The 27,868-nt window shown below is 37.6% G+C and overlaps 2 protein-coding genes across 3 annotated transcripts; one reads left to right on the forward strand and one right to left on the reverse strand.

Annotated features, from left to right (window-relative positions):
- The first annotated feature begins 4,351 nt into the window (after positions 1 to 4,351).
- On the forward strand, positions 4,352 to 9,691 carry LOC127522475 (uncharacterized). Its single transcript, XM_051912490.1, has 3 exons — positions 4,352 to 4,491; positions 6,502 to 7,692; positions 7,913 to 9,691. The coding sequence occupies exons 2-3, from the start codon at positions 6,652 to 6,654 to the stop codon at positions 8,237 to 8,239; spliced, it is 1,368 nt and encodes a 455-aa protein (XP_051768450.1). The 5' UTR covers positions 4,352 to 4,491; positions 6,502 to 6,651; the 3' UTR covers positions 8,240 to 9,691.
- Positions 9,692 to 9,828: 137 nt separating this feature from the next.
- bmp7a (bone morphogenetic protein 7a) lies at positions 9,829 to 27,789 on the reverse strand. 2 transcript variants are annotated; one of them, XM_051912491.1, is made up of 7 exons: positions 26,704 to 27,789; positions 20,151 to 20,343; positions 17,614 to 17,756; positions 16,004 to 16,219; positions 15,737 to 15,813; positions 15,538 to 15,648; positions 9,829 to 13,571 (listed from the first exon to the last, which is right to left on the reverse strand). In XM_051912491.1, the coding sequence occupies exons 1-7, from the start codon at positions 27,098 to 27,100 to the stop codon at positions 13,422 to 13,424; spliced, it is 1,287 nt and encodes a 428-aa protein (XP_051768451.1). In that variant the 5' UTR covers positions 27,101 to 27,789; the 3' UTR covers positions 9,829 to 13,421. The 2 variants fall into 2 exon arrangements, with proteins under 2 accessions (XP_051768451.1, XP_051768452.1); XM_051912492.1 differs by lacking the exon at positions 26,704 to 27,789 and adding an exon at positions 21,815 to 24,232.
- Positions 27,790 to 27,868: the final 79 nt, after the last annotated feature.

Genomic DNA, 27,868 nt, shown 5'->3' on the forward strand with positions numbered 1-27,868 from the left:
TACAGTTAAAATCTGTCACTTGTGTAAGTATTAGCCCTAACCCTACACCCACATGCAAACTATATATCTAAAAATGTGTAAAACATTAAGTGGCATCACTCAAGTGTCCAGCTGCAACACCTAAATATAGCAAAATACAAAACAATAACAACAAAAAATCACCTCTATTTTGTTACTAATCGAATAATGGCTGTTTCATCTGTACATTCACTCACCACTGGTGACAATATTGTGCATGAGAGGCTGAGAGGATCAGAATTGAGGTTAATGTTGCTCTCCGGTTTAGTACTGAAACTGCCCTTCAACTGTCCTCAGAAGATACACAGCCTCAAAAGTGCAGCTGAAGCTCTGTTGCGTCTGAAGATTAGTTTACCACAGCTGTATGAGTGTGTGGGATGTGTGGAAAACATGATTGTATCAGCATTAGTTCTCTCTAAATGTCACACACACACACACACACACACACACACACACACACACACACTCATATCTTTACAATGCAGACTGACATGTGTGTTTGGAGGGGTGTGTGGTGTTATAGAGTTCTTATATGACTCAGACAGAGAATCCTTGCGACTGTGTGTGGGCTTCACTTCAGTTTTTGTGGCCGCAGCATGTCACTAACGTTTCAAATGCAAACAAAATAAAGCAAATGTGCAAAAAGGGTTACCGTGATAATATTGACACGTCTGATTTTGGGGTTAAATTTTGATGGAGGAAAAAACTATGTTAAAAAAAAAAAAAAAAAAAAAAAAACACACAGTTAGGAAAAACATAAAATTTGATGATTTGAAGTCCCATCACTCAAAAAAGATCTGCTGTGCACAAACTACAATAATATTTTAATGTAGAAACAGGTCAAATGTGTAGTTCCTGCACCACTAGCAGATCCAAATGGCAGAATATTTTCGCATTTGATGGACACTTACGCAAATTGTTTATAGTGCATTCAATGTATACATTTTATAGTACGTGTTTCCTGGCCTTTAAACCTTTACCGGGACAGCAAGCAACTACTCAACAACCACCCAAAACACCCTAACAACCACTGATTACCCCAAATCAACACTCTAACAACCAACAAGAATATCCTGGTACCACATATAAACAAGTTAGCAATTGCTCAAAAAACCTGTCTAACCGTATAGCAACACACTAACAACTGCTGAAAAAACTCTCACAACCACACAACATCCTGAAAACCACCCAGAAACTGCATATTCACTTAATACAAGCATTCACAACACTTTATCAGGCACATAGCAACACCTTTGCACTGACACACAAAACCCTATAACCACATAGCAAAGTGCTAACATTGAATCACCTGTACAACAACCCTTTGCTATCTGCCCTCTAGCAACTGCATTGAAATGTGTTAAAAACCATGCGGTCACATTATCAACTGCATAGAAACATTAAGTGTCATCACTCTAGTAACCACTGCAATATCTGAATAGCGAAATACAAAAAAAAAAAAAAAAAAAAAATGAAAGAAATGGTTCTTTCATCTCTGCATTTACTCACCACTGATGACAATATTGTGCATGAGAGGCCACTCATAACACCTTAGCAAGTAATGTAATGGTGGTAAGATCCTGCCAACAACCCAGTGCTCCCTAGATACCACCCAGAAATCCTAGCAACCATTTAGAAATGCATTAACATAACCCAGAACACCTTAGCAACCATATAACAACACCCTGGCATCTACCCTAGCAACTGCATTGCAACATGCTAAAAAACAGTCAGAACACATTATCAACAGCATAGCAGCGCCCTAGCAAACACCCAGAACACTATATCAACTGCATAGCAACAAACTAACAAACACTCACAACACCTTATCAAAAACGCATAGAAACACTCTTGCACCGAGACACAAAAGCAACCACATAGCAAAGCTCTAACAAGCATTCAGAACACCTTAGTAACTGCACAGCAACATCCTGGCAACAACCCACAACAACTACATTGTACTGTTTTAACTGTTTGCTGTTTAGAAAGGCATTAACATTAACACAGAACACCTTAGCAACCTTATGACTAGATCCTGGCTTTGTCCATAGAAACTGCATAGCAGTACACTAACAATTACATAGAACATCTTAGCAACAGCGTAGTTGCCCTGGCAACCACCCAGAACACCCTAGCATCTTCTTAGCAATGTGCTAGAAACCACAGAAAATACCCCAGCAGCTGCACAGGAACATCTTGCTAACCACCAGAACAGCCTAGCATCCCATAAATCCTTGCAACTGTATACAAATTCAGAATGCCTTAGCAGCCATTTAACAACACCCTGGCATCTTCCCTAGCAACTGCATTGCAACATGCTAAAAATCAGTCAGAACACTTAATCTAATGCATAGCAACAGCCCAGAACATCATAGAAACTGCATAGCAATTAAAGGGATAGTTCACCCAAAATTTAAAATTCTGTCATCATTTACTCACCCTCATGTTGATTTGAACCTGTATGAGTTTCTTTGTTCTGCTGAATGAAAAGGCAGATACCAGTGTGGCTTCAAAAGTGGCCACTCAACCGAGACTGCCTTGCTCTCGGTTATTGAAACTCTGAGACTGGCAAGAGCAGCTTCCAAATCATCAGTACTTACAATCTTGCTGGATATGTCTGCTGCTTTTGACATGGTTAACCAGCAGATCCTCCTGTCAATCCTCATGACAATGGCCATCTCAGAAACTGCACTCCAGTGGTTTAAGTCTTACCTCTCAGGTAGGTCCTTCAGGGTGTCTTGGAGGGATGATGTGTCTAATTTGTAACATCTAGCTACTGGGGTGCCTCAGGGCTCCGTGATTGGACCACTTCTATTCTCCATCTACATGACATCACTAGGATCTGTCATTCAGAAACATGTTTTTTCTTATCACTGCTATGCCGATGACACACAACTCTACCTCCCATTCCTAAGCATCTCAGCCTGCCTGACAGACATTTTGGACTGGATGAAGGACCACCACCTTCAACTTAACCTTGCAAAGACAGAACTGCTTGTGATCTTGGCCAACACAACACTTCATCACAACTTCCTCATTCAGTTAGGTTCGTCATCCAAAACAGCCAGGAACCTCGGAGTTGTGATTGATAATAAGTTAAACTTCACAGACCACATTGCTAAAACAGCCTGGTCCTGCAGATTTGCCTTATACAACATTAGGAAGATCAGGCCCTTCCTATCGGAGCATGCTACACAACTCCTTGTCCAAGCTCTTGTTCTATCCAGACTGGACTATTGTATTGCTCTCTTGACAGGCCTTCCACCATGTACTGTCAAACCTCTGTAACAGATCCAGAAAACAGCAATGAGAGTGGTCTTTAACAAGCCCAAGTGAGCACACGTCACACCTTCATTAATTCACACTAGTTGCCAATAGCCACTGGCATCAAATTCAAGGCACTGATGTTTGCCTACAGAATGAGCACTGGCTCTGCACCCCCATACCTAAACTCACTAATCACCACTCACTACAGACTTATGTACCCTCCAGCTTTTGTTCTGCAAGTGAATGGCGCCTTGTAGTGACATCCCAAAAAGGCAAAAAAAATCTATTTCACAGGCCTGGATTTTTGCTGGCTGGTGGAATGACCTGCCTAACTAAACCCAAGCAGCTGAGTCTTTAGCCACTTTCAAGAAATGGCTAAAGATGCATATATTGTTTATTTAGAGCTGCTTTACCTCAGAATTGAATTCTGTTTGCATCATTGATCATCACATTCCTGTTTATTATTGTAAAGCTGCTATGAAATGTATAATGTTATAACAATGCTATATAAATAAAGATGACTTGACTTGGCTTGACTTGACTTGACATAGCAAAGCTCTAACAACCATTCAGAATACAGAACTTACCAACTGCATAGAAATGCCCTAGCAACTGCCTACAACACAGATACCACCCAGAAATCCTAGCAACTGTTTAGCAATGTATTGGCATCACCTTAGAACTGCTTTGCTCCAACAACCACACAAAACACCTTAGAAACAGCACAGGAACATCCTGCAAACCACCCAGAACACCCTAACACCCCAGAAATCCTACCAACTGTATACAAACTCAGAACACCTTAGCAACTATGTAACAACACCTTGGGTTCTATACCCAGAACACACTGACATAATTTGCACAGACAAGCACCACATGCAAAAAGTAATTTTTGCAATTCTACTTGGCGCCATTAGTGTAAATAATAGTGTAAAGCAACTCTATAGCTACATATCAACTATAAAATGTATTGAAAAGAGAGAATATGTGTACTAACAGGAGAGAGAGAGAGAGAGAGAGAGAGAGAGAGAGAGAGAGAGAGAGCACGCATCAGCGTCAGACAGAGTTGAGAGGAGAGTGGGAGAGACTGAGAGAGAGTAGGAGGAATGAAAATAAGAGTTTATATGCAAGTCAGCATCACAACTGGATGCACAGCATTTCATCAGCACAGACCCTTATGTTACATAAAGCAAGGGGTGTCTAGAGGTAAGATAAATCTTTAATAATGTGTTTTGGGTGCAGTGGTACTTCTTTTATAATTGATAATTCATTTTATATAGTCGGAAAATTAGCACTATAAAATGTTGTTTCATAAACCTTAATTTTAATTTGCAGTAATATGAATATATGTAAGCACAAGTTTTTGTTTTAAAACTATTTAAAAATAGTTCAATTCAGTTGTTTCATTTCGTTTTACATTACATTTCATAACATGTTTGCTTTCACAAGTCAGCCTACATTATTTCATTTGCATGTAATGCACAGTTGCATATTTAGCTTTAGAGGGAGCAGTATGATATTGCCAGAACTTCCTCTTTAACAATATGCAAGGTATATTGTGGTTATGTGCTGTCCTAGCTATGTGGATAGAAGACTTAAAAAAATAAAAAAAAAAATAAAAAAATAAACACTGACTTACATTTTACAGATATTCTAGAGTCATGCTGTAAATGAACTGCAGAACTGAGAAGGATTCTTAGATTATTCAGTTGTTTATGCAACTCTGATTAAGTTTTAGCATCAATTCCATGAAAAATATTCACTTTTGCATGTAAAAATCAGCTGTTAGCTGTCCTACAGCAATGAGCAATTCTTGTATTTGCATATCCCTCATTCAAATAAGCCATTTGGTTCTGATGTTTTGTATAGTATTACCTAAGAGGGTGTTATTGAAAATGGTCTCTTTATGTTCTAAAGTATAATGTATGTGTAGATTGAGGGCTATAAATATTGAATGACAGTATTAGTCATTTCATTTGAATAAACAGCTGAGGAATTTGAATAGGTAAATACCTCTTTCCACACAGTTCATACATCATTGATAATATGTGATAAGTATAATGTTTTTTCTGACAGCGTGAGAATTGAAAACTTTCATAAGTCCAGCATTTGGGTTCAAAGTCAAAAGAAACGGACCAATTGTATCCCATTCAGAAACGAGAGCAAATATTTAGTTGTTCTTAATTTACTTCATTCCAGAACGGTGTGTCTTTGTAACCTTTCCTATGTCATAGTTATTTCACTCTTAACCCTTGTAGTAGTCAAACATGCACTGCTATTATGGAAAATTTGCAGCCATAGAAACACCCTGATACGGGGGCAGACTGAAGTTTATAGACTAAAAGCTGGTGTGAGGCAGGTCGTCTGGTGCTGAATGCTGTTATTAGTGTACCATTAAGTTATCAAATTGTTAGTGAAGAGGCACTTGTAAAGTATAGAGCACCGTTTCCACAGTGTTACACTAGGACAAAAAAAGAAATGATCCAGCAGTTAAAGAAAATATTAAGAAACATTAAGAAAGAGCCATGCAATAAAGCAGCTGATAACTATACAAAATAACACTATACCTTGATAGTAGGCCTACCCACCAAGTCATGAAAAACAATATTATGTTTCTTTTTTTTTTTTTTTTTTGCATAAAATCAACCTGAAATGCACTTTTTAAGTAATCTGATGTATTTCTGAGTGAAACATGATATTCATAGAGAGAAAATGTAAGACAAGGCTTGATTTTATTTGAATCAATTGGATCATGAAGTTAGTCGGAGTCAGGTCTTTGGAGAGAAGGCATTACAAAATAAGAAGGATAAACTGTAGTTAGTCTTTTCTTTCACAGACAGATTTAGTTATTACATTTTGATAAAAGTTTACAAAGTCATTTTTTATATGAAATGACTGATGAATCATGAGACCAGGAACATGCATTAAGGCAGGTCTAATTTGATTTTATGTTAAATTTAAAGTCATTTTTGTTTGTTTTCGTTAGCTAATACCACAGTGGTCATATATTTATACTGACATCTATTGGTGTAAATGCAGCATTACACAAAAGCTAAAATTGCCATTGTCATTGCTGTTGTAGAAAATTCCCATGCGTAATTGTCACCATTTTAAGACTTGATATTGTATAACTGTTGCCGAAAGGTGGGTTTCACTACAAACAGATCAATCACTAACATAAGCTAATTTACATTTTCTCTCTTTTTTCTTTTTCAGAAATTCTTAGCACTGAAAGCCACCCAACAGTTCTCCAGTTAGTGTGATGCCATAGTCTCCTAAGACTAAGCAAGTAATTTTAAAGAGAGAAAGAAGAGGACAACAGATTATTTCTGTCAAATGTGATACTGTGTAGTCTTTTTTGTGCTCATGGCAAAAAATACAGGTTCCTTCTCAGTTTTAGAAAAATGGGATTCTGTACCAAATTCCAATGAACAGTCATCCGAACACATTTTTAAAACACCTTCACCCTTTTGGAATCAGGAATTAATATTCAGAAGACCTAGACATGTCCGGGAATCCACACCTGATACTGTCACAGATGCATTTAACTTGTATAATTACAGGTGTGGAGCGAATCAGATCCACCCTTCACTGAGTCAGAACCCTACTAGCTGTAGATATCTGCCTCCTTCATCAAAATTATTTGTGACTGACCCAAATACACTGCATAGTATTGGAAGGGGTACTTCATACTGGAGTTATTTAACTCCAGAAGTCGGACTTGTCAAAGGTTTCAGAAAGCTGCAAAATCCACAAATCGACCCGTCGTCAGCTTCATATTTCTATACAGGGGTTGTTAGGGATGTTCTAAAAAGAGATATTCCAACTGAAGAAGTCAAAATGTGCATGCAAAAGGAGAGACCGAGGTATTCACATTGGTACCACAAACCACAAAGTCAAAGAATCTGCTCTAAAAGAGACAGTGAGAGACATTATGTGAAAAACAACCCACTGCTAGGTTCTCTACTATATACAGATTCTAATAAGGAACATTTTAAACAAAACACAATGTATAACCATCACCAGCCGCTTGATTTTAACCGTTCTACTCATGCTGTGCCTGAAGAATCAAAGTGGCAAAGTGAAAAGCATAAAAGAGAGGAGCTTCCCCTACTGGTCTGGAGAGGAGATGCAGAAAAACACAATTACCAATCGAACACTAGCACACCCTCTAAATCTTCCTCTTCTGCCCTATGGATTCTCCGTCGCTTTGTAGAAGGCTCTTTGGTGGAGCTTGAAGGTGGTCGACTGAAGCGGGTGGAGGATTTAAGGACAGAGGATTTGGAGCAGTGTGCTCAATTACATCCTGAGCTGATGCTGAAACGTTTCACTGTGTTAAAGATCACACCTTCACACACACCTGCGCTCTCTTGTTTGCACGTGGAGATTGAGCATGACCACTCACTGGTAAGCAAACACATATAAAATACTCCTAATATGCAGCATATTGAGGAATAAGTAAATCTTACTATTCCAACCATCTTCTGTGGAACATAAAATATGTGTTCTGCCAAGGATCTATTTTTTTTTTAAACACTAAATGGAAATTATGACATAAAATTATTTTAAATTATAATGCCATTTTCAGGTGAACTATTCCTTTAAAATATTTACTTTTTCTCTGCAGTTGTTTCTGGAGGTGAGTGAAGGGCTGCCTTTCTTCGTTTGTGGGCGTGGCTGGTCCTCCTGTAACCCTCAACACACAAGTCAATCCTGCAGACTACAATGCCATCAACTAAAGGTGGGTGACGTGTGCTTGGCACTGACGCATATGCCCGCACCTTCATCACAACCTGCCAATCAGGGCCTAACTGAAATGGGTGGAGATCACTTGGTCCTGAAGTGTCATGCCGAAAAGAAGCCCACACCACAGATAAAAGATAGATCAAGAAAGAGACACTTAACAGCACCTGAGTTCAGGGAAATTTCCAAGATACACCACATCCAAGATTGAAAAGCTGAATTATATATTGTTGAATTTTAACAAAAGGTTTGTTTGTTTTTTATCAGAATTACATTCAAGAAATTATTTTATTGTACATAAGTCTGTGTACATTGTAACTGCCATCTTTTGCATATATGTGTATGTACAGAGTAACTGCAATGTTACCTAATCAATTACACTACCATTCAATAGTTTGGTGTCACTGAGATTTATTGTCACACTTTATATGAGGTTAACTTTGTACTACTATGTGCTTGCATTCCAAAAAAAAATAAATAAATAAATAAATAAATAAATAAAAATGTTAGGTACAATGCACTTATTGAGTTTATGCTGTATTGCAAACGCTTTTGCTGCTATTGAGGTGGGATACAGTACGATTAAGGGTTTAGTTCACCCAAAAAAAAAAATCTGTAATTAATTACTCACCCTCATGTTGTTCCAAACCCCCAAAACTTTTATTTATCTTCGGAACACAAATGAACATATTTTTGATGAAACCTGAGAGCTTTCTGTCCAGCTACGTGACTACCACTTTGACGCTTCAAAAAGTTCATAAAGAGATTGTAACCATAATGAATTGAGTGGTTTAGTCCAAATTTTCTGGAGACACGATCGCTTTATATGATGAACAGTTTGAATTTAGGCTTTTATTCACATATAAACATTCCATCAACTCACATATCAGTTGTGGTAAATGAAAGCTCAAGCATGTTAGCTTGATGTGCGAAAATATCTTCATTTGTGTTCCGAAAATGAACGAAAGTTTTAGGTTTGGAACGACATGAGTGTGAGTAATTAGTGACAAACTATCCCTTTAAGGTAAGGATTGGTGGTATGCAAACGCTTTTGCTGCTATTGAGGTGGGATACAGTACGATTAAGGGTTTAGTTCACCCCAAAAAAAATCTGTAATTAATTACTCACCCTCACCCTCAACTTTTATTTATCTTCGGAACACAAATGAAGATATTTTTGATGAAACCTGAGAGTAATTAGTGACAAACCATCCCTTTAAGGTAAGGATTGGTGGTATGGGTATGTTTAAGGGTGGGGAAGGTCAACAGTGTAATTATAGATGTAATTACAGAAATAAATTACAGCTATAATCACATGCAGGTTTTTTTAAAAATATAAATACAATGTAAAAACTTGTACACAATAAGTGCACTTTATCTGTCACAGCTATTTTCAGTTAGTTTCAGTTTTCATGGACTTTTAGTTTGTTTTCATTAGCTCCTGTGTTCCTTTGTGTGATTTCCCCGTTTCTCCTTTGTTTCTATGGTTACAGATTATTACTTTGTTGGGTTCAGCTGTGTTTGACTACATATCTTGTTTGAATCTGCACTTAAGTTCCGTTCTTTTCTCAGCTCACTGTCAGTTGTCATTTGTGTATGTATACATGCTTGCACGCTGTTACGCCTTATCACCTGCTTGTGGATTAAACCTCATTTATTTTGAATATGTCTTCATCTGTCTTAATCTTCAGTATTGTGACAGTATCAAATTATTAATTTAAATGTTAGTACATAGTAGTTAAAGACACTTAATATAAAGTGGGACCAGATGTATATTTTTTTAAGAAATTAATATTTTATTTAGCAAGGATGCATTAAAATGATCAAAAGTGACAGTAAAAGGCTTAAAAGGCAAAAAATACATATACTTTAAATAAATGCTGTACTTTTGAATGTTCTATTCATCAAAGATTCCTGAAATTTTTTTTAAATAAATAAATAATGATTTCTGCAAAAATATAAAACAGCACAGCTGTTTTCAGTATTGATAATAATAATAAGAAACATTTCTTGAGCCAAATCAGCATATTAGTAATTAGAGTAATGGCTGCTGAAAATTCAGATTTGCCATTATAGGAATGAATTACAATTTAAAATATGTTATAATAAAACATAATTATTTTAAAATTATGTTTTACAATATACTGTTTACTGTTTTTACTGTATTTTTGATTAAATAAATGCCATATTGGTGAGCATAAGAGACTTATTTCAAAGATAAAAAATAATCTTATCAACCCCAAATGTTTTGAACGGTAGTTTATTTAGTTACAAAATACATATCAGACCTTCTAACAACAAATACCATATTTCAAAAACATTTGTATTACAATAGTTTTTTTTTTTGTTTTTTTTTTTGCAGTGTATAATTTCCTGTAAGCTCACACACTGGTATAAAGAAAATCTTAAAAACCCTGTGCAAATATCTGACTTTTTTGGCATTGGACTTAATTTCTGTTAGCTTGGTGGTAATCTATATTCTAGTGTACTTCTAAATCAAAATAAACTTAGCATATATGCAAGAAAATATTTATGACATCATTTTCTTTCTCAGTGTATACATTTGTGTGTGTGTGTGTGTGTGTGTGTGTGTGTGTGTGTGTGTGTGCAATAAAATGCCCTCTAGAATGCATTTCTGAATTTTGTAGCATGTATATAGTATACAACCCACAGATGTTTATAATATCTGTGGGAAACTATCTGTTAGCTCTCCCGTTCAGATGTACGTGACTTCATGATATAAATGGATGCCACTATAGCTGAATTTAACATGCAAAATAATGAGGGCATAACAATAATGTAGCATACTACTGCTTGAACGATTTGCATAATGCATACTGTTTTACACCCTATTTGTAAAAGATAGTAGGCAGAAAATAGGTGTATGTAGTATACTTGTATTCTTTTCTTAACAAGGGAGTCTATGTAATTCCTAATGCCTAGAGGGTTAATCATTAACATCCTCATGTCCACCCCATAAACAAAAGCTCTCTAATAAACCAACACAAAACATATAATTTCATAGAATATTTACATTTGCATTGTTTGATTAATGTGAAGGGGTCACTTTGTGATTTTTTCGTATTGCAATTTTCATAATGATAAAACATATTTTCTGCACAACATTGAAAAACACAATGTATGGCATATAATATGTTTTTTCAGTTCTCTAAACATCTGGTTTCGAAAGTCATCTTTTCCATCACTGGAGCCTCTCTTTAACGCACCACTACAATGTTGTATTGTATCGACATTATTAAGAACAGCTGCACGGGTCACATTTTCGTCTGCCAAAATCTATCGCACCTGCTCCTCTTTAGACAGTTTTATTCATTTCATTTTATCATTTGATTTATTCCCAATGTTCAGATCATAACCAAATGCTCTCCCCTGATACCGCCCACCTGCTGGCTTGGCCGCTCTTCACAGGCGAGGACGAGCTAAGTGATGACTCTGATACTGCAGGTGGACACGTACTGCAATACTGACACATGACATGAGTTGCCAGACACACACACACACACACACACACACACACACAAATGTTGGTACACTTCATTATGAGGACTTACCATATGCAATAGTTTTTTATACTGAGCTAATGATTATTTATATTATTAATCAATTTTAATTTATCATAAGGTGTTTATTGTGGTTCAGCATGTTCCCTCATTTAGAATGATTTGGTGTTGTGCAAGATCTTTTCAGAAAACTATCCCCAATGGACCCAAAAACGTTTCCTTCAAACTTTTTTTTTTAATGTGTAGGCCTACTCTATTAGTGTCTGATTAGAAATTACATTTATCTTTTTAGTCTTAATCAAGAAAATATGTTATTGTGTTTTAAATTACATATTATATTACAGTAACTATAATAACTAAAGTACAATGAAACATTTCCTTTTCTTAATGTTTTCAGTTAGCATCCGGTTAGCAAGATAACAGCACAGCCTACTAGCTTAGCATAGAGTGCTAACTGGTTAAGAAAAGCCCTTTTGATTAGCATAAACAAGATATCATGATAATGTGCTGATGTTTTTGATTAGGTATTGAGGAATGAGGATCTTGCATTCACACTTTTGTATAACACTGGATTCACCAACAGCAAAATGAGGGTGGGAACAAAGTATGCACATACACATATATTGAGTCTGACAGAAATTTAGCATGAGAACCTATCCTGTGCACAAAAGTATGTAAAATTATTAATAAATGAGATCCAAAGTAATTGAAACATATTCACATGAAATCAATTTCCAATGGAGTTGTAAACACAAAACTAAGAGCTTGACTCTTCTGAAACGCCTGAAAGGCCAAATCCAGGCATATGTCTTTTTATTGACTGAATGACTGATAACTGCTGAGAGAAAACATGTGTTCTTTCATGTATGTGACGAAACCAAAGACAAACCCAAGACTGAAACTGAATTTCATATTTTTTGCAGTCCTGTTTAATCGAGTGCTAAACATATGTGAAAGGGTTTGTTGAGTGTCCTGAAATAGTGCAATTTTGTGAAGAGCGAAAACATTGCTTCAACTCATTGTAACGGACACCAGATCTTGTGCTGAAATACAGTGGGGTCTAAAAGTCTGTGACCACATGGAATTTCTGTGATTTAACATCTTATTTAAACCTGGAAATAAACAAATTTTGATGTAAAACTTAAAAATAAATATTAAAGATTATGAATTCTCCCACTGAAGCACACAAGATGCTCTATTTTCAGATCATGCTGGAAGGGGGACATGCCAAGTACTAAAACATTCTCAAATTCATATTTGTTTTTCATTTAAATTTTTACTCACATTGTTATGCTTATAATATAAATTTTAAAGTAAAAATATTAAAAAATAAAATCATTTTCATTTCACCAAAATAAAAGCATTTTCACTAGTGGTCTCAGGCTTATTGATAAGGTTAGTCATGGCAGGATTTACATCCAGAAATTACTTAAGTGAATTATATACAGAAATCATGCCATTGTGTGTACAAGTGGTTTTATAATTAAATCTCTATAGAGCAACATGCTTAAATCAATTGCATCTTCCCTGATCAGTGTGGTTAAATCTCTGAGGCCAGTTTTTTTTTTTTTTTTTTTTTCCTCGCTGTATCTGCTCATGTCTTCTTTGATACTCCAAACTTGGCTTTCTATACAGAAATGAAAGCCAGAACACCACACACTTGACTCAGCTGTGGTCAACCTCATACAATTCCAGGAGTTTTGAGTTTTACATGAAAATGTATGCTTTGAGGGTATTCTCTTCTAACAGAAAAGTCCAGTTTTGCTCCAGTAATGAGTCTCTTTCCTCCCTGGGCACTTGATTGTCAAAATAATCAGTATTTGCATCCCATATTTTTTCCATCCTTTATGAATCCCAAGGGCAGAAGTAATGATTAGTGGCATCCGCAGGCTCTGACGACCATGTTGCGGTACTTTTTCAATATTACATTGGAACTGTCATCGAAGTACAAAACGGAAATACCGTGCAGCTGAGTTGGAGCGCAGCAGGGCTTTGGGACTGTTTCTGGGTTTATGAAATGGACCTAGGAAGACCAGAGAAATACATGATTTGAAGTGAAACATTATAATTATAACAACTGCAGAGCATAAGTATATAAATGTTTACTAGTTGAATTAAACTTTTATTACTAATGTCCATCTCCTGTACAGAACTCCACGGAGAGAGCTCTGCAAATTTCCACACAATTAAGGGCTTAATTAAGGGCACTTGCACTTAACCCGAGTTATTGTCATTCTAAACCCTGCTTTTTCGTTTGAGGGCGAAAAATGTCAAATAGTGATGGAAAATGAGTCAACTGGAGAAGAGACTGGTAATTTTTACCTTTATAATTCGAAAGCTCACTGTAAAAAATAAATCCATAAAATAACAGAAAAAGTACTGGCAGCTCTTTACCCAGACATTATCCAGTAATTTTACGGACATTTCCGTTAACCCTAAAACACAATGAAGTTCAAAATTCAAAATACAGGTAAAACACCTGTAAAAAAAAAAAAAATACATACAGGTACGAAAAATTCCGTCAAATGAATACAGTACATTGTGTCCTATTTTTATGGATTTTTTTAGAGTGCTCCATTCAGGAAAATCTTGATAGTAAAGTCAGCAGTAATTTGAGGATCCACAATGCTAGAGCCCTTATGCAAACAAGTTGTGTGCTGCATTTGTCCAATCAATGATATTAACACAGCAAATATACAAATTCGAATGTTAACCCAAGTTTTAGGAATTTACAGTGAGAAACATCATTATATGAATATCCAGGATTAATTAATTATTAACCCTGGGTAAATTATGAATCGTGAAGCAAGATAACCCAGGATTCCATTTACCTGTGGTTTAGAATGGCCCAGGGTTAACTATTTCAAGTGTGAAAAGCCCTTTAGAATACCATGACTCACACATTTTCTACCAGTGAGGTTTGATGTTATTGACGTGTCACCATATTTGAGTTGCGCTTTATGTACTTGAGTTGATCATTAATTTGATTTGATTTGAGAGTGAATAACCACATAAATTTTATTCTGTTTTGCTCAGTTGATTTTCATTGTATGGACAAAAACAGCCGAAACATTCATATATCATCATGAAAGAAAGATAATTATATAAGTTTGGACTGACATGTTGATCAGTAAATGATGACAAAATTTTAAAAGGGTTAGTTCACCCAAAAATGAAATTTCTGTCATTAATTACTCACCCTCATGTTGTTCCACACCTGTAATACCTTCGTTCAAGATTTTTGATGAAATCCGAGAGGTTTTTTTTTATCCTCCATTGAAGGCAACGAAATTACCACATTCAATGTCCAGAAAAGTAGTAAAAAACATCGATAAAATAGTCAATGAGACTACAGTGGTTCAACCTTAATGTTACGACGAGAAAACTTTTTGTGTGCAAAATCAAAGCAAAAATAACAACTTTATTCAACAAATTCGTCTCTTCCCTGTTATTCTGCTACGCTATTTTTGTTGCAGCGCTTACAGATTTTACGTCCGAACGGCGGCTCATTGGCCGACGCCTGTTCACGTGAGCTGCACGAGGCATGCGGGTGATGCTGAAGCAGGAGCCGGCCAATAATAAGCCGGCGTTCTGAGGTAAACACAGAAATGCAGCACTGCACCAGCTGCGTAACAGACTGACAGGGAAGAGGAAAAATAGTTGAATAAAGTCGTTATTTTTGTTTTGTTTTTGCACACAAAAAGTATTCTCGTCACTCATAACATTGAGGTTTAACCACTGTAGTCACGTTGACTATTTTAACGATGTTTTTACTACTTTTCTGGACATTGAATGTGGTAATTTCATTGCTTTCAATGGAGGATAAAAAAAAAACTCTCAGATTTCATCAAAAATATCTTAATTTGTGTGAAGATGAACGAAGCTCTTACAGGTGTGGAACGACATGAGAGTGAGTAATTAATGACAGAAATTTCATTTTTGGGTGAACTAACCCTTTAATACATTTACAAAATGATTGTGGGACTCACCAGTGTCTGTACAATAGCATGGTTTGTGGCGTTCATATAAGAGTTCAAAGGAAACACACATTCTCCTTCACAGTAGTACGCAGCGTAACCCTCTGGAGCAATGATCCAGTCCTGGAAACACACGAAAGATGAGAAAGTTTAGAGGAGAGAAAGTCATACAATGAAAGAGAAGTCTGAAACAGGAAGGTCATCATGGTACCTGCCATCCCAGATCTCTAAAGCTGACATAGAGTTCATGCTTCTTGCACCCTTGTTTGGGGTCTACACTGGCACCATCTACAGAGAACAGGAGAAAGGATAATTATATGTAGCACATTTGTTTGTTAATGAACTGTATATTTATTAGGGTTCGGTAGTATGATGGTATGTCCGATTGTAGAAATAAAAAATAAAAAAAATGCATAAGGCTGAAAATTAAAACAATGAACTAACACAAGATAACATTTTTTAATGTAAAAAGTGTCACCTGTGGCCTCAGCTGTCTTTAAAGCCACCTGGCTGGGTGCAACACCAGGTTTGGGGGTTTTAGAACGGTGGTGACCCCTCTGTTTGTCTCCTGATGCTGAGCGTACACTTCGGAGGTGGATTCCTGATGCTTTCAAAAACGCTACCATAAAAGGCTGCTTATTCTGAGGTCCACTGCTGCCCACCAGACCTGCTCTCCTTGGGTTCATTCTTTCACCTACAGAGGGCGACAGTGAGTTGCATGATGACTTTAAGATAAATATTTTGCTTATGAGTTATCATGTTGTTCCAGTAGTTTGTTTTTGGTGTCCAGAACAACACTGGAGCCACCTGATGTTTTCCAAAATATCTCCTTTTGTGTTTCACAGATGAAAGAAAAGCATACAGGTTTGAAATTACACGATGGTGAGTAAATGATGACAGAATTTTAATTTTTGCCAGAACTATACCTTTAAAGGGTTAGTTCACTCAAAAATGAAAATTTTGTCATTAATTACTCACCTTCATGTCGTTCGTGTTCATCTTCGGAACACAAATGAAGATCTTTTTAATGAAACCTGAGAGCTTTCTGTCTCTCCATTGACGGCCTACGCAACTACCACTTTCAAGCCCCAGCAAGGTAGCAAAGACATCATTAAAGTAGTCCATGTGAATCCAGTGGTTTAACCTCAAATTTATGAAGCGACATGAGTGCTTTGTGCAAAACACTAAATTTACCATTTATTTACCACTTTTGTTGGAGATTTACATTTACATTATTTTGTAAATAAATTAGTAAATTATGTTTTTTGTGCAAACAAAGCACTCATGTTGCCTCATTAAGGGCCTGTTTACACCTGGTCACTTCGTTTTCTCAGATCGGATAGCTATCCCTTCGTGAAAAGACCAGGTGTAAATCCCCCCCGAAACGCATTCGAGACGGATTTAAATCAGATTGCTTAAACCACTTCAGGAGGTGGTCTGGGATGCATTCCAGTCAAACTGAACAAGTCTAAAGGCATCTGGTTGTTGAAACGACATATATTAATTTTACTCCTCCCAATAATGCTAAAAAATAAATGTGTGCAAGCGTGTTATAGGCTAAATAACAAGTTATAGCCAGATACGACAGCGCTACTACAACACACATGGCCGCAGATGAGTATCTCTTCAGCAAGCTGACATGCAAACTGCCGCAAATGCAAATGAAAATGAAAGTAAGTCACAGATGCTCAAAACACAATCATCTTTATTAAAAGCAATGAGACTAAATGTCACCAGTGCTATTGCCGCGCTTTCTCCTATTGTGGTCTTTGATTTTGAAATTAGCTGATGATCAATAAAATGCAGCTCACATTTGTCACATTTGTCCCTTTAAATTTGCATATAGCTTGGTAATTGAAGATCGGATTTATATCCTCTCTCAGATTTCATCAGAAAAATCTTCATTTGTGTTCTGAAGATGAACGAAAGTCTGACGGGTTTGGAACGACATGATGGTGAGTATTTAATGATAGAATTTTCATTTTTGGGTGAACTATCCCTTTAAGTGCTTTTCTGCCATATGACCATTTAGGATGGTAATTTGGCAGGTTATATTATAAAGATATCTTGATATTTAAAGTTACCTACCATGTGCGGTTTCCAGAGAAAGCTGCAGTCCCAAGTTCTGACCTGGGTTTATGACCCAGTGGTTACTGGTGACCGTGAGGTCAAATACCAGCCATCCCTCTTCTGCCGCCCATACCACTCGTGAGTCCAGCAGGTACAGCTCCCTAAACAGGGTCAGAAGAGGTCATATATGGGTCAATAGCTCTTTACTACGATCAAAAAAGTAGATATGATGACTGAAACAATAAAAAAAAATCTTTTTTTACATTTTCTGAATAAAATGAGTCTTCTTTGCCCATGTAAACATATAAATGCAATTCTAGTATATTTTGAGTGTTGCTATGCAGTTGCTAGAATGTTCTGGGCACATGACATACAGAGGACAAATTGTCAATAGTGTACCCTGCTGAAAAATACAGCATAAACCCAGCATGAATTCTGAGCTGGTTTATTCTGGGTAGAGCTGGTATAGTGCTGGTCTAGCTGGTGGACCACCATAGTCATGCTGCTCTCGAGCAAAACTGAGTTGGAGTAGCTGGTCCACAGGTACTCCTGCTTCCCCTGCTCATGACCAGCAAACCAGCAACCAGCATCCCATGCAGGTCCTAGCATGCAAAACATACCTTATTCTGGTGACCATCATTATTATTATGCTGGATTTTTCAGCACGGTAGAAATGTATTAAGCTTAGCTCACACAGAAGTCACTTTCAAACAAGCAGCTTCCTGGTCAACGCAGCGAATCTGCGAGACCAACTTAAACCTGTTGAGAAATCTTAAATGTCTCAATGAGACTTTCTCTTCAGTGTAGTTTACATGTAAAGCATCATTCGTAATGCAGTTGATTTTGAGCATCATTAGCATTAACATCATGAATTCTTCATGAGGTTTTCTTTGCAGACAAGGAAATGAGAAGCTAAAATGCCATCTCATGCCAGAACTTGTTGTCCTTCTCAGATAAAGATAACACAAAATAAGCTCTATTCCATGAGATAAGAACTTGAGGTCTGGCTCATATGACCCATAAATTCAAAAACAACTGACGCTGCACAGGCAACAACATGTTTCCAAGACAGCTCAAAGTTCTCTCTTATTAAATGTGACGTTACTTAAAAGATATCAGATTGTCCTCCGGTGATGAAAACAGGGGGCTTCTAGATGGCTCTCCTGAACAATGACTTGACTTACAGGTAGGATTTCAGACCTTGAGGGCATCAGGAGACTAGGTGTCTAGTCGCCTTGCTGTCTGTGCGCATCAACGGGGCGAACCGTCTCTGCATGACAATGGGAGAGGTGCAGGAAGGATGATTCACAATGGGTGGTCTTCACAGGGAATGTGTGCATCGGGGGTGGATAATGCTTTAGTGTGCGTGTAATTTAGGACAAGCAATGGAGAACTTAAGAGAGACAGTCTGTCTGAGCATGTCTCACCTGGAGAGGTTTTTGTCAGGTTTTTCCCTTTATGGACACAATCAGAACTTTCCAAAGAGGTGTGATCAAGGATGAGGGATTGAAGGGGAAATCATTTTGAGTGGAGGAATGGGGTGTTTCTCCAGATGTCTGGGGCGGAGAACCTCCCGTCCACTTAGGACTTTGCATCTCAATAATTGACAGTAATGGCTTTGTAATGGCGGCTGCTCTCACTGCTTGTTAGCGGCCACACCGTAAATCAGATCGAGGAATTCTGTGGGAGCCCTGGCACTAGACATGTATGGTTGGGCAGACAAATCTCTCTGTGTGTGTGGGTCCATCCCTCCCACATTTAGGCTTAAAGTGTGAGTGGTGGCATATGTTTCATTTCAGAATGTTCTTTTTTTTATGACTAGAGGCATTTACATACTTCACTATTAAAAACCCAACCAACTTGAACATACCAAAGCCATGAATTAGCTTTTACATATCTAAAAAATTATATCCTTTACTCACACAATAAATAACCAAACCATTAAAGGTCCAGGGCAAACAGATGCACATCCAAATTAAAGTCAACGTGAAACACCATGCTCATTTTACTTCCATAATCTGGCATATTTTAGAATAGAACAGATTTTCAATGAAAGACATGATATTATCCATTGGTAATTGATTGGATCATGAAAGTGGGTGTTACATACCACAATGGAACAGAAGGTTGGAGGGGAGGAGTTGAGAAGGGATTTGTAAAGTCAGTCAAAAAAGAAAGTAGCCTCCAAGAAGGAGCAATTCATTGCATTTTGGAATAGCATGCACTGTTGAATCATGCACAAGTGAACAAGGAATGTTCTGAGCGATGTCATGGGCTGAATGGCTAAATTCTTTTTTCTAATGTGAAGTGAAGTGACATGTGGCCAAGTATGGTGACCCATACTCGGAATTTGTGCTCTGCATTTAACCCATCCAAGTGCACACACACAGCAGTGAACTCACACACACCGTGAACACACACCCGGAGCAGTGGCCAGCCAATGCTGCGGCGCCCGGGGAGCAGTTGGGGGTATGGTGCCTTGCTCAAGGGTCTCACCTCAGTTGTGGTATTGAGGGTGGAGAGAGAGCTACAAAATGTATTTTGTAATCACATACCTTTTGGGCTGCTGTCGAAGCACCTGGAACACACTGACACGGAATGTCTCATTTTCATAACGCTCGTGCACAAAGTCCTTGTAGATACGGAACTCTGCAGCAGTCACGGTTTCTCCCACTGGGATGCGGGAGAGGTCAAAGCGAAACTCTCTACGGTGCTGATGATACAAATGAAGGTCTTCATCTGGATCCACTTCAAAAAGAGGGAGATGAAGGAGTTAATGGGCAGTTAATATGTATTAAATGTAATTTAACTGTCCTTCAAGAACAAAAATTCTATTAGAATTTAATTTAGCTGCACATAAACATACAATTATCTATTCAAACTGCATTTTAATGTTTTTTTATAGCTATTTTAAGATAATGTGGAAATTATTCACAGTGTGACTTTCCTCATTATGTGGATAGAAATACTATTTAATTTATTTTTATTATCTAATTGGTGTCTATCTTCTATTTGTCACACTCCATATTAATTTTTCACCAATAATCTTACTTATCTGACCGTTATCAGTTTGTAGTAGTAAACGAAGAGATGTCATTTCGATCACAAGTTCAATATGGAGTACCGCAAGGCTCAGTACTAGGATCGTTGCTTTTCACTCTTACATGCTACCCTTGGGAGATATCATTAGGAAGCATGGCGTTAGTTTTCACTGTTACGCTGATGATACCCAGCTCTATATTTTTTCGCGCCCTGACGAAACTTACCAATTCACAAAATTAACGGAATGCATAGATGATATAAAAAATTGGATGACCATTAATTTCCTACTTCTAAATTCAGAAAAAACAGAGATTTTTTCAACTTCTTCACGTAATAACCTAGAATACTATCTAACACTTGATGGCTGCTTTGGAAAGTCTTCGTCGTCAGTTAGGAACCTGGGTGTGCTCTTTGATACCAATCTTTCATTTGAAGGCCATGTTTCTAGCATCTGTAAAACCGCATTCTTCCATCTTAAAAATATATCTAAACTACGACATATGCTCTCAATGACAAATGCAGAACAGTTAGTTCATGTGTTCATGACCTCAAGGCTAGATTACTGTAACGCTCTACAGTAATCTACAGGGTGGTTGTTCCGCTCGCTTGATAAATAAACTACAGCTCGTACAAAATGCAGCAGCTAGAGTTCTTACTAGAACTAGGAAGTATGACCATATTAGCCCAGTTCTGTCAACACTGCATTGGCTTCCTGTTAAACATCGTATAGATTTTAAAATCTTGCTAATTACTTACAAAGCACTAAATGGTTTAGCTCCACAGTACCTGAGCGAGCGCTTAAAGCATTATAGTCCTTTACGTCTATTGCGATCTCAGAATTCAGGCCAGCTGATAATACCTAGAATATCAAAATCAACCGCAGGCGGTAGATCCTTCTCCTATTTGGCACCTAAACTCTGGAACAATCTTCCTAGCATTGTTCGGGAAGCAGACACTCTGTCAGTTTAAATCTAGACAAAAACACATCTCTTTAACCTGGCATACACATAACACATTATCAATTTATATTTTCAAATCTGTTAAAGGATTGTTAGGCTGCATAAACTAGGTCAGACAGAACCGGGAACACTTCCTATAACACTAGATGTACTCGTTACATCAGAAGAAGAATGGCATCTACGCTAATATTAGTCTCTCTGTTTATCCCGAGGTTTACCGTAGTCAACCGGATCCGGGCCGTATCCAGGTGAGATCGAGGACCTGCGCCTTGACATGACCATAACGCAGCCCCAAGTATCAGCAGAGATTGAGTCAACTAGATCATCCACTGTGAAGGCCTCATTGACACGACAGCCAGTGGCACAGTTCCTCAACAAACCGTCCATACCGGCGTGATGAATACTATCCTCAACTGGATGGAACTGGAATAAATACTTTGAATGTTGCGATCCCATCGGACTTATGATAGCTATCTGAATCGTAACAAAGCACTGTTCGCCAGAGGAGAACTGGCCCCCCAACTAAGCCTGGTTTCTCCCAAGGTTTTTTTCTCCATTTTAACACCTGTTTGCCACCTGATGTCACCTGTTGGAGTTTGGGTTCCTTGCCGCTGTCGCCTTTGGCTTGCTTAGTTGGGGACACTTGACATTTGATATTCAACAGTGCTTTGATCTGCCTGCATTGACACCATTTTCTTTAAGAGCTGCTGTGCAGCCAAAATTATATACCAGTTATCACTGTAAAGCTGCTTTGACACAATCTGCATTGTAAAAAGTGCTATATAAATAAAGATGACTTGACTTGACTTGACTTGACCAATACTGAGTTTGTGGAGTGACTCCCCCAATCAATGTTTTCATGACCTCATATTTACTGGTATTTTGCATTGAAGTTTTCTATGTAAAATGTCAGAATATGTGTTGAGTTGGTTAAAAACTCTAGTTGGTTTGGTCTCAATGTAAACTACAGGCTTTTGTCTCATTTAACTTCGCAATGGCGCTGCCAACTAATGAGTATACACACTCACACCACAGCATAAGTCACCAGTGGAGTCACACTGAATGCTTACGCTTGATTGCCTCACCCACATCACTGTGTCCAAAAAAGAAATGTTTGCTTCCATAAGCCAGTGATTGATCTGGGCGCTGGGTACCCCGGGGCCTGAAGCTGGGGGAGAAACCACAGGCCCTGCACCCACCCACCATAGACTTCAATCACACACATGTGCCAACCACAAGAAAAGCTCTGTAAAATGCCTGGCCCGGAAACCAGTGGTGCCCCACAAATACATATACGTAATGGATACACATGCACATTCAGATAGTATATTGGTGGCTCAGATGGAGACTCCTTGCAACACTAACCTGAAAGACCTGTTAACTGTGGTAAATTAATCTAATTCCGTCTTGAGTAGCATCTGGCTTGTTCCAAATATTCTAGACATGGCTGACCACATCTAGAACAAGGTTGTTCCTATCCTGATGAAAAGACCACCATATCACCAGCATATGTTGGGTTGTGGATGCTGGGATCAACTAGCTTCACCAAAGAAACGAGCTTAACCATACCAGAATAACCTTCTGGACCAGCCGGGAAATTCAAACAGTTCCAATCTAATCTTTTCAGTGGGGTAGGCCTAATTTCCCCTTTTGTTGGCAGTTGGCATCTGAATCTGTGTTAATCCACATTCCACACCCATTAACAGCAAGAGAGACTAAAATAAAGTATCTCCATGCATGCTGAGAGAAAAAAAATCATAATTAAGTCTTGGCCGACACAGACTTAACCCCTGTGTTGTTTCCACCCAGCCCTAACCCAGCTGAGGTCGTCCTCAGAATTTCCAGTCTGACGGTGGCATGAGCAGAACATTTCCTGGAGGTATTGTGCTGTTTTTACAATGCTTGTTGTTACAACTCGTCCTTGAGTACCACCCCTCCACCCACTCCAGGTTTTTCAAGTGACCTCCTGCAGGTATGCATGGAATCAGTCATGATGATTTCTCATCTTTTCATGCACATCTTGTACTAGGGAACAGATGCATTTGAGACTTTTCCAACAGCTAACTATCTTGCGAGAGCACGATTACTGGGGAAAGCACTCTGAGAGGAAGAACTCTGAGGTATGTGCATACTCAAAATAGCGAGTCATTTGTTTGACCGCAATTAAACAGTGGAAAGAAAAACATGGGTATTTTATAGAGGCAATAATTGCTTGTAAGGTTTGGTGCGTTTATGTGAAAAACCATATGATGCAATGATCTGCGCTCAGATATGCATGCTGCACCATGTGCTGTTTTCTTACATTTAATTCTCGATCTGAGGACAGGAATGAGGGCCAACACACTTGGCAGAACAAACAGTTTTAATTGCTATAATCTCTGTTGAGTAAAAACAATCATACACTCGCAGATGCAAGCCTTTTTCGTTGTGGGATATGCACTATCAATCAAAGGTTTTACTCAAATTAATTACATGACATGACAATCAATCAGTTAATCAATCACATATATCAATATTTGCTTAGAAAAGCCCCCAAAAGATGATTCAAAGATAAATAAAACAAACTTTACAAATAGTGGCTTTAGAAGTTAACAAGAGAACATTCTATTATCTCAATGCTAGGCTAAATGCTAAACATCAGACAATGGCAAATGTGTTTTCTGAGATGGCTGAAAAACTAATTGGGGGTCTAATCAGCTTTTGATGCTGAAGCAAGAAATCTGAGGTAAGATCTGCTTACTTTCTTCAAAATCAGCTTATGAACATAAACAGGTGGATTTGTACGCTGCTTGTACACTGCAACACTTTGAGTTTAGAGTTGCAGGGAATTTGGATTAACAATTCACATACATAAGGGATTGCTGTTCATTTTTGTTTGGTTATGATAATCTTGGTCGACTATTTATCTTAAATGTAAACTGATTAGGTGTCTGCTGCAGCCTTATGTTTCATGTCAAACACTTCATTTAATTGAGCTTTTTTGGTTTAAAAACATGCCAGTCTAAATGTACTAGGTCAAATAATGTAAAAGGTCTTGATTCTAATAAGAAAGGTTGTGGAGGATTTTTACATTTTCATTAGTAGGAGCATCAGTGTCTGTGTCAAACTTCCATGTGAAACACATAAACATGGAAAATGGGAGTCATTTTTACCACAAGCTGCTCTATGAGGTCACAGCCAGGTTGCTGGAAAACCACAACCTCTTTATAAATTAAAGCTAGAAAAGGAAAGTTTGGGAAATCAAACATTTATGTTAGCTTGACAACGCATTGTTTAAGATTTTAAAATGTATTTTAGTTTGAAAGTAAAAACTTGAAGGCCATATAGGCCTTTTTACTCGACAATATGAAAAGGAAAAAGTTTGTCAAGACAAATTCAGATAGTTGGATTGAACCTAGGCTGAAAGTTTAAAACAGTTTGAAGGCTATAGAAACATTGCGCAGATTGAAGAAAGGTGTAAGTTTGAAGGTTGTGTGCTTATACTCTTTGGTAGTTTGAAAAGAGATTTCAGGTTTGAAGGGACACATACTATGGAGGTTGCAACATTGGTTACTTGACAGGCTGGTTGCTTGGTAGTTACTAGGGCCTTTAAAAGTGTTTCCTAGGATGATTTCTAGGTAGTTGCAAAGGTTCTAGCTGATTGCTACGTGGTTGCTAATGTGCTTTGAGTAGTTGCTAGGGTGTTCTGGGTGGGTTCCAGGGTGAAATTATTTTGCCAGTCATCAAAAAGAAAACACCCTGTGCTACACCAGCCCGATCACCCCGTTCAACACCGATTCTAAACACATCATAAACCTGCCCTCTCATTAAATGTGTAAAACATTTGATTAAATTAATTTGATGAAATTCTAGCGCACTGGAATACTGTTTTCCTTGTCCAAGGGAAACAAAGACAGGAATTGGGTTTAAGAAATGTTCAAGGAAGTCACTGACCGGATCTTGCCCTTCTGGACTTAATAAATACGCACTCTGGCAAACACATTTGTATCATTAGTTTCACCCAACTGCATTCATGTCCACATCTCGGAATAAAAAAAAAAAGCTTCATCTTTTAAATATTCAGAATCTCTTTTGACCACACACATACAAGAGGTCTAGTCTTGAAAGCAAGAGTGTTTGGATGATGTATGTGACCCTCCATGTCTACTGCCCTCAGCACTCTCCAAAAAATGCCTCCCTAAATCCTAGTCATGCGAAACAAAGCCCCATTAAACCCCATGTCTCAGAGCTTTGAGGGGATTCTGTGGAAATTGGATACACGGTTGTTGCTGCCTTTATATTTAACTATACATTTAAGGAAAGTTAATATATATATTTTTTATCTCTCTGAAATGGCAGAAATTACTGCAAAACACACATTATTTGTATGAAAAATGACTGATGGTCAGCTGCTATCCTAGATTTGGGCATACATTTGCTGAACACATTTGAAAATTTGACTGCACTGACACTATTGGATGAGAACTGAACTGAGCTGGATGATTTCATCACTGTTTTCTGTTTTCTATAGATAATTTAATAATTGATTATCTTTACATGATCTTTACAACTTTACAACTGAATCAACACTGAACTAACTTCAGCTGAACAATGACACTGTTTTCTTGTAGCTGCTGTACAGCCGAAATGAACTCTGTTTGTATCATTGAATCATTTTCCTATCACTGTAAAGCTGCTTTGAAACAATCTGTATTGTATAAAGCACTATATAAATAAATGTTTATATATATATAAACACCTTTATTTTATAAGGATTTATAGCATTTACTTTTATAATATATATATATAAATATATATTAAAGATATTTAAGATATGAGCTATGATTAATAACATACATAATGTCATTTATTCCTAAATATAGTTTAGTATATAAAAAATGTAAAACTAATTAAATTGCTTTCACAACTAAATAATCCCAAATGATTCCTTTTACATTTTTTTTTTTTTTTTACTATAAAGCACTTTATTATAAAATAAAGGTTTAAACTATATATATATATATATATATATATATATTGTCATCACCAAAGTCATCGTTCCTAATAACCCAATACAACCAATGGTTCTTGATAGGAAGAGGGTTTGCTGAAACTAAAAGGTGCTCACCCAGATTTACAAAGCTCATCACCATGTCGGCATCGCTGAGAAAGCGACTGTCCTGTTGGGTCACCATCGGGGGTCCCGGGGTCGTGTACGCCGGTTCATAAGAGTACACAATCCCGCTGCGCTGATCCCCGTCCTCCAGGATGGCGTTATACAAATCCAACATGTACATGGGAGCTGCAGTGTGTCTCTCGTACAGGAGCGGACGGGGCCGGTGCGGCAGCCCGAGGATGGAGAGGATCTCCCGCTGCATCTCTTTGCGCTCCTGGCTCTTCAGCCTCCGCTGGATGAAGCTGGACTGGATGTCATTATCCAGGGTGAAGTTAGCTTGCATTGCGTCCGCGAGCACACTGCAACCACACGCGACTATCAAAGTTGAGATCAGCTGTACTGGAATCATTTTTAATAACTTATTCTTTAAAAATATTACTAAAGAATAAGTCCTCGGTTGATCAGATAACTTGAAGTCTTGCTAGCCTACTTCATTTGATTATCATAAATTGAGCTGATTCAAATATACTGAACGTGTTGAATAATCCAGTCCGGAGATAAATCCAGCATGATCTGTAATGTTGCATTGATGGTCTCATTGCTTCTGCTGATGTCTACACGCTTTAAATAGCCCGCTGAAGACCGTGGGTGGGGCCCGAGCACATGGGCTGTCTTTCAGTAAACAACAGCATAAACATAATTTTGTCGTAATTACTACAGGCACATTTGTGTAGCCCACGTTATTATAATTAGGGATCAGTTTTACTCTTTGTGATAGCTCGATGTCATTGCTGGTCCTTTTTATTAAATAAGCAAGCAAACAAACAAACAAATAAAAATAAATAAGTAAATGTTTTTTTAAGACAAAGGCACAAAAATACAATTAGCATTTTTATCCACAGTTGACAACTCTGTAAAAAATAAATAAATAAATGCATTGGGCTGTCTTTTAGTAAACAACATCATTAAAGGCATAGTTCACCCAAAATAAAAATTCTGTCAAAATTTACTCACCCTAAAGTTCTAAAACTGTATGAAGTTCTGGTGACCATAGATATTCAGATAGATGGAGATATTTTTGAGAATGTGGGTAACCAGTTTCTGTTCCCCATTGACTTCCATAGATATAGATATAGATATAGATATAGATATAGATATATGGCAGTCAGTGGGGACC

The sequence above is a fragment of the Ctenopharyngodon idella genome, chromosome 11, assembly GCF_019924925.1.
Source record: "Ctenopharyngodon idella isolate HZGC_01 chromosome 11, HZGC01, whole genome shotgun sequence".
NCBI classification, from domain to species: domain Eukaryota; kingdom Metazoa; phylum Chordata; class Actinopteri; order Cypriniformes; family Xenocyprididae; genus Ctenopharyngodon; species Ctenopharyngodon idella.

Coding starts and splice junctions, on each gene's coding strand:
- LOC127522475 (XM_051912490.1), top strand. CDS start 6,652: ATGGCAAAAAATACAGGTTCCTTCTCAGTTTTAGAAAAATGGGATTCT. Junction 7,693..7,912: donor TTGAGCATGACCACTCACTG/GTAAGCAAACAC, acceptor TTTTCTCTGCAG/TTGTTTCTGGAGGTGAGTGA.
- bmp7a (XM_051912491.1), bottom strand. CDS start 27,100: ATGATTCCAGTACAGCTGATCTCAACTTTGATAGTCGCGTGTGGTTGC. Junction 15,814..16,003: donor AAAGACAGCTGAGGCCACAG/GTGACACTTTTT, acceptor TGTTCTCTGTAG/ATGGTGCCAGTGTAGACCCC. Junction 13,572..15,537: donor ATGCTATTGTACAGACACTG/GTGAGTCCCACA, acceptor TGGTCTTCCTAG/GTCCATTTCATAAACCCAGA.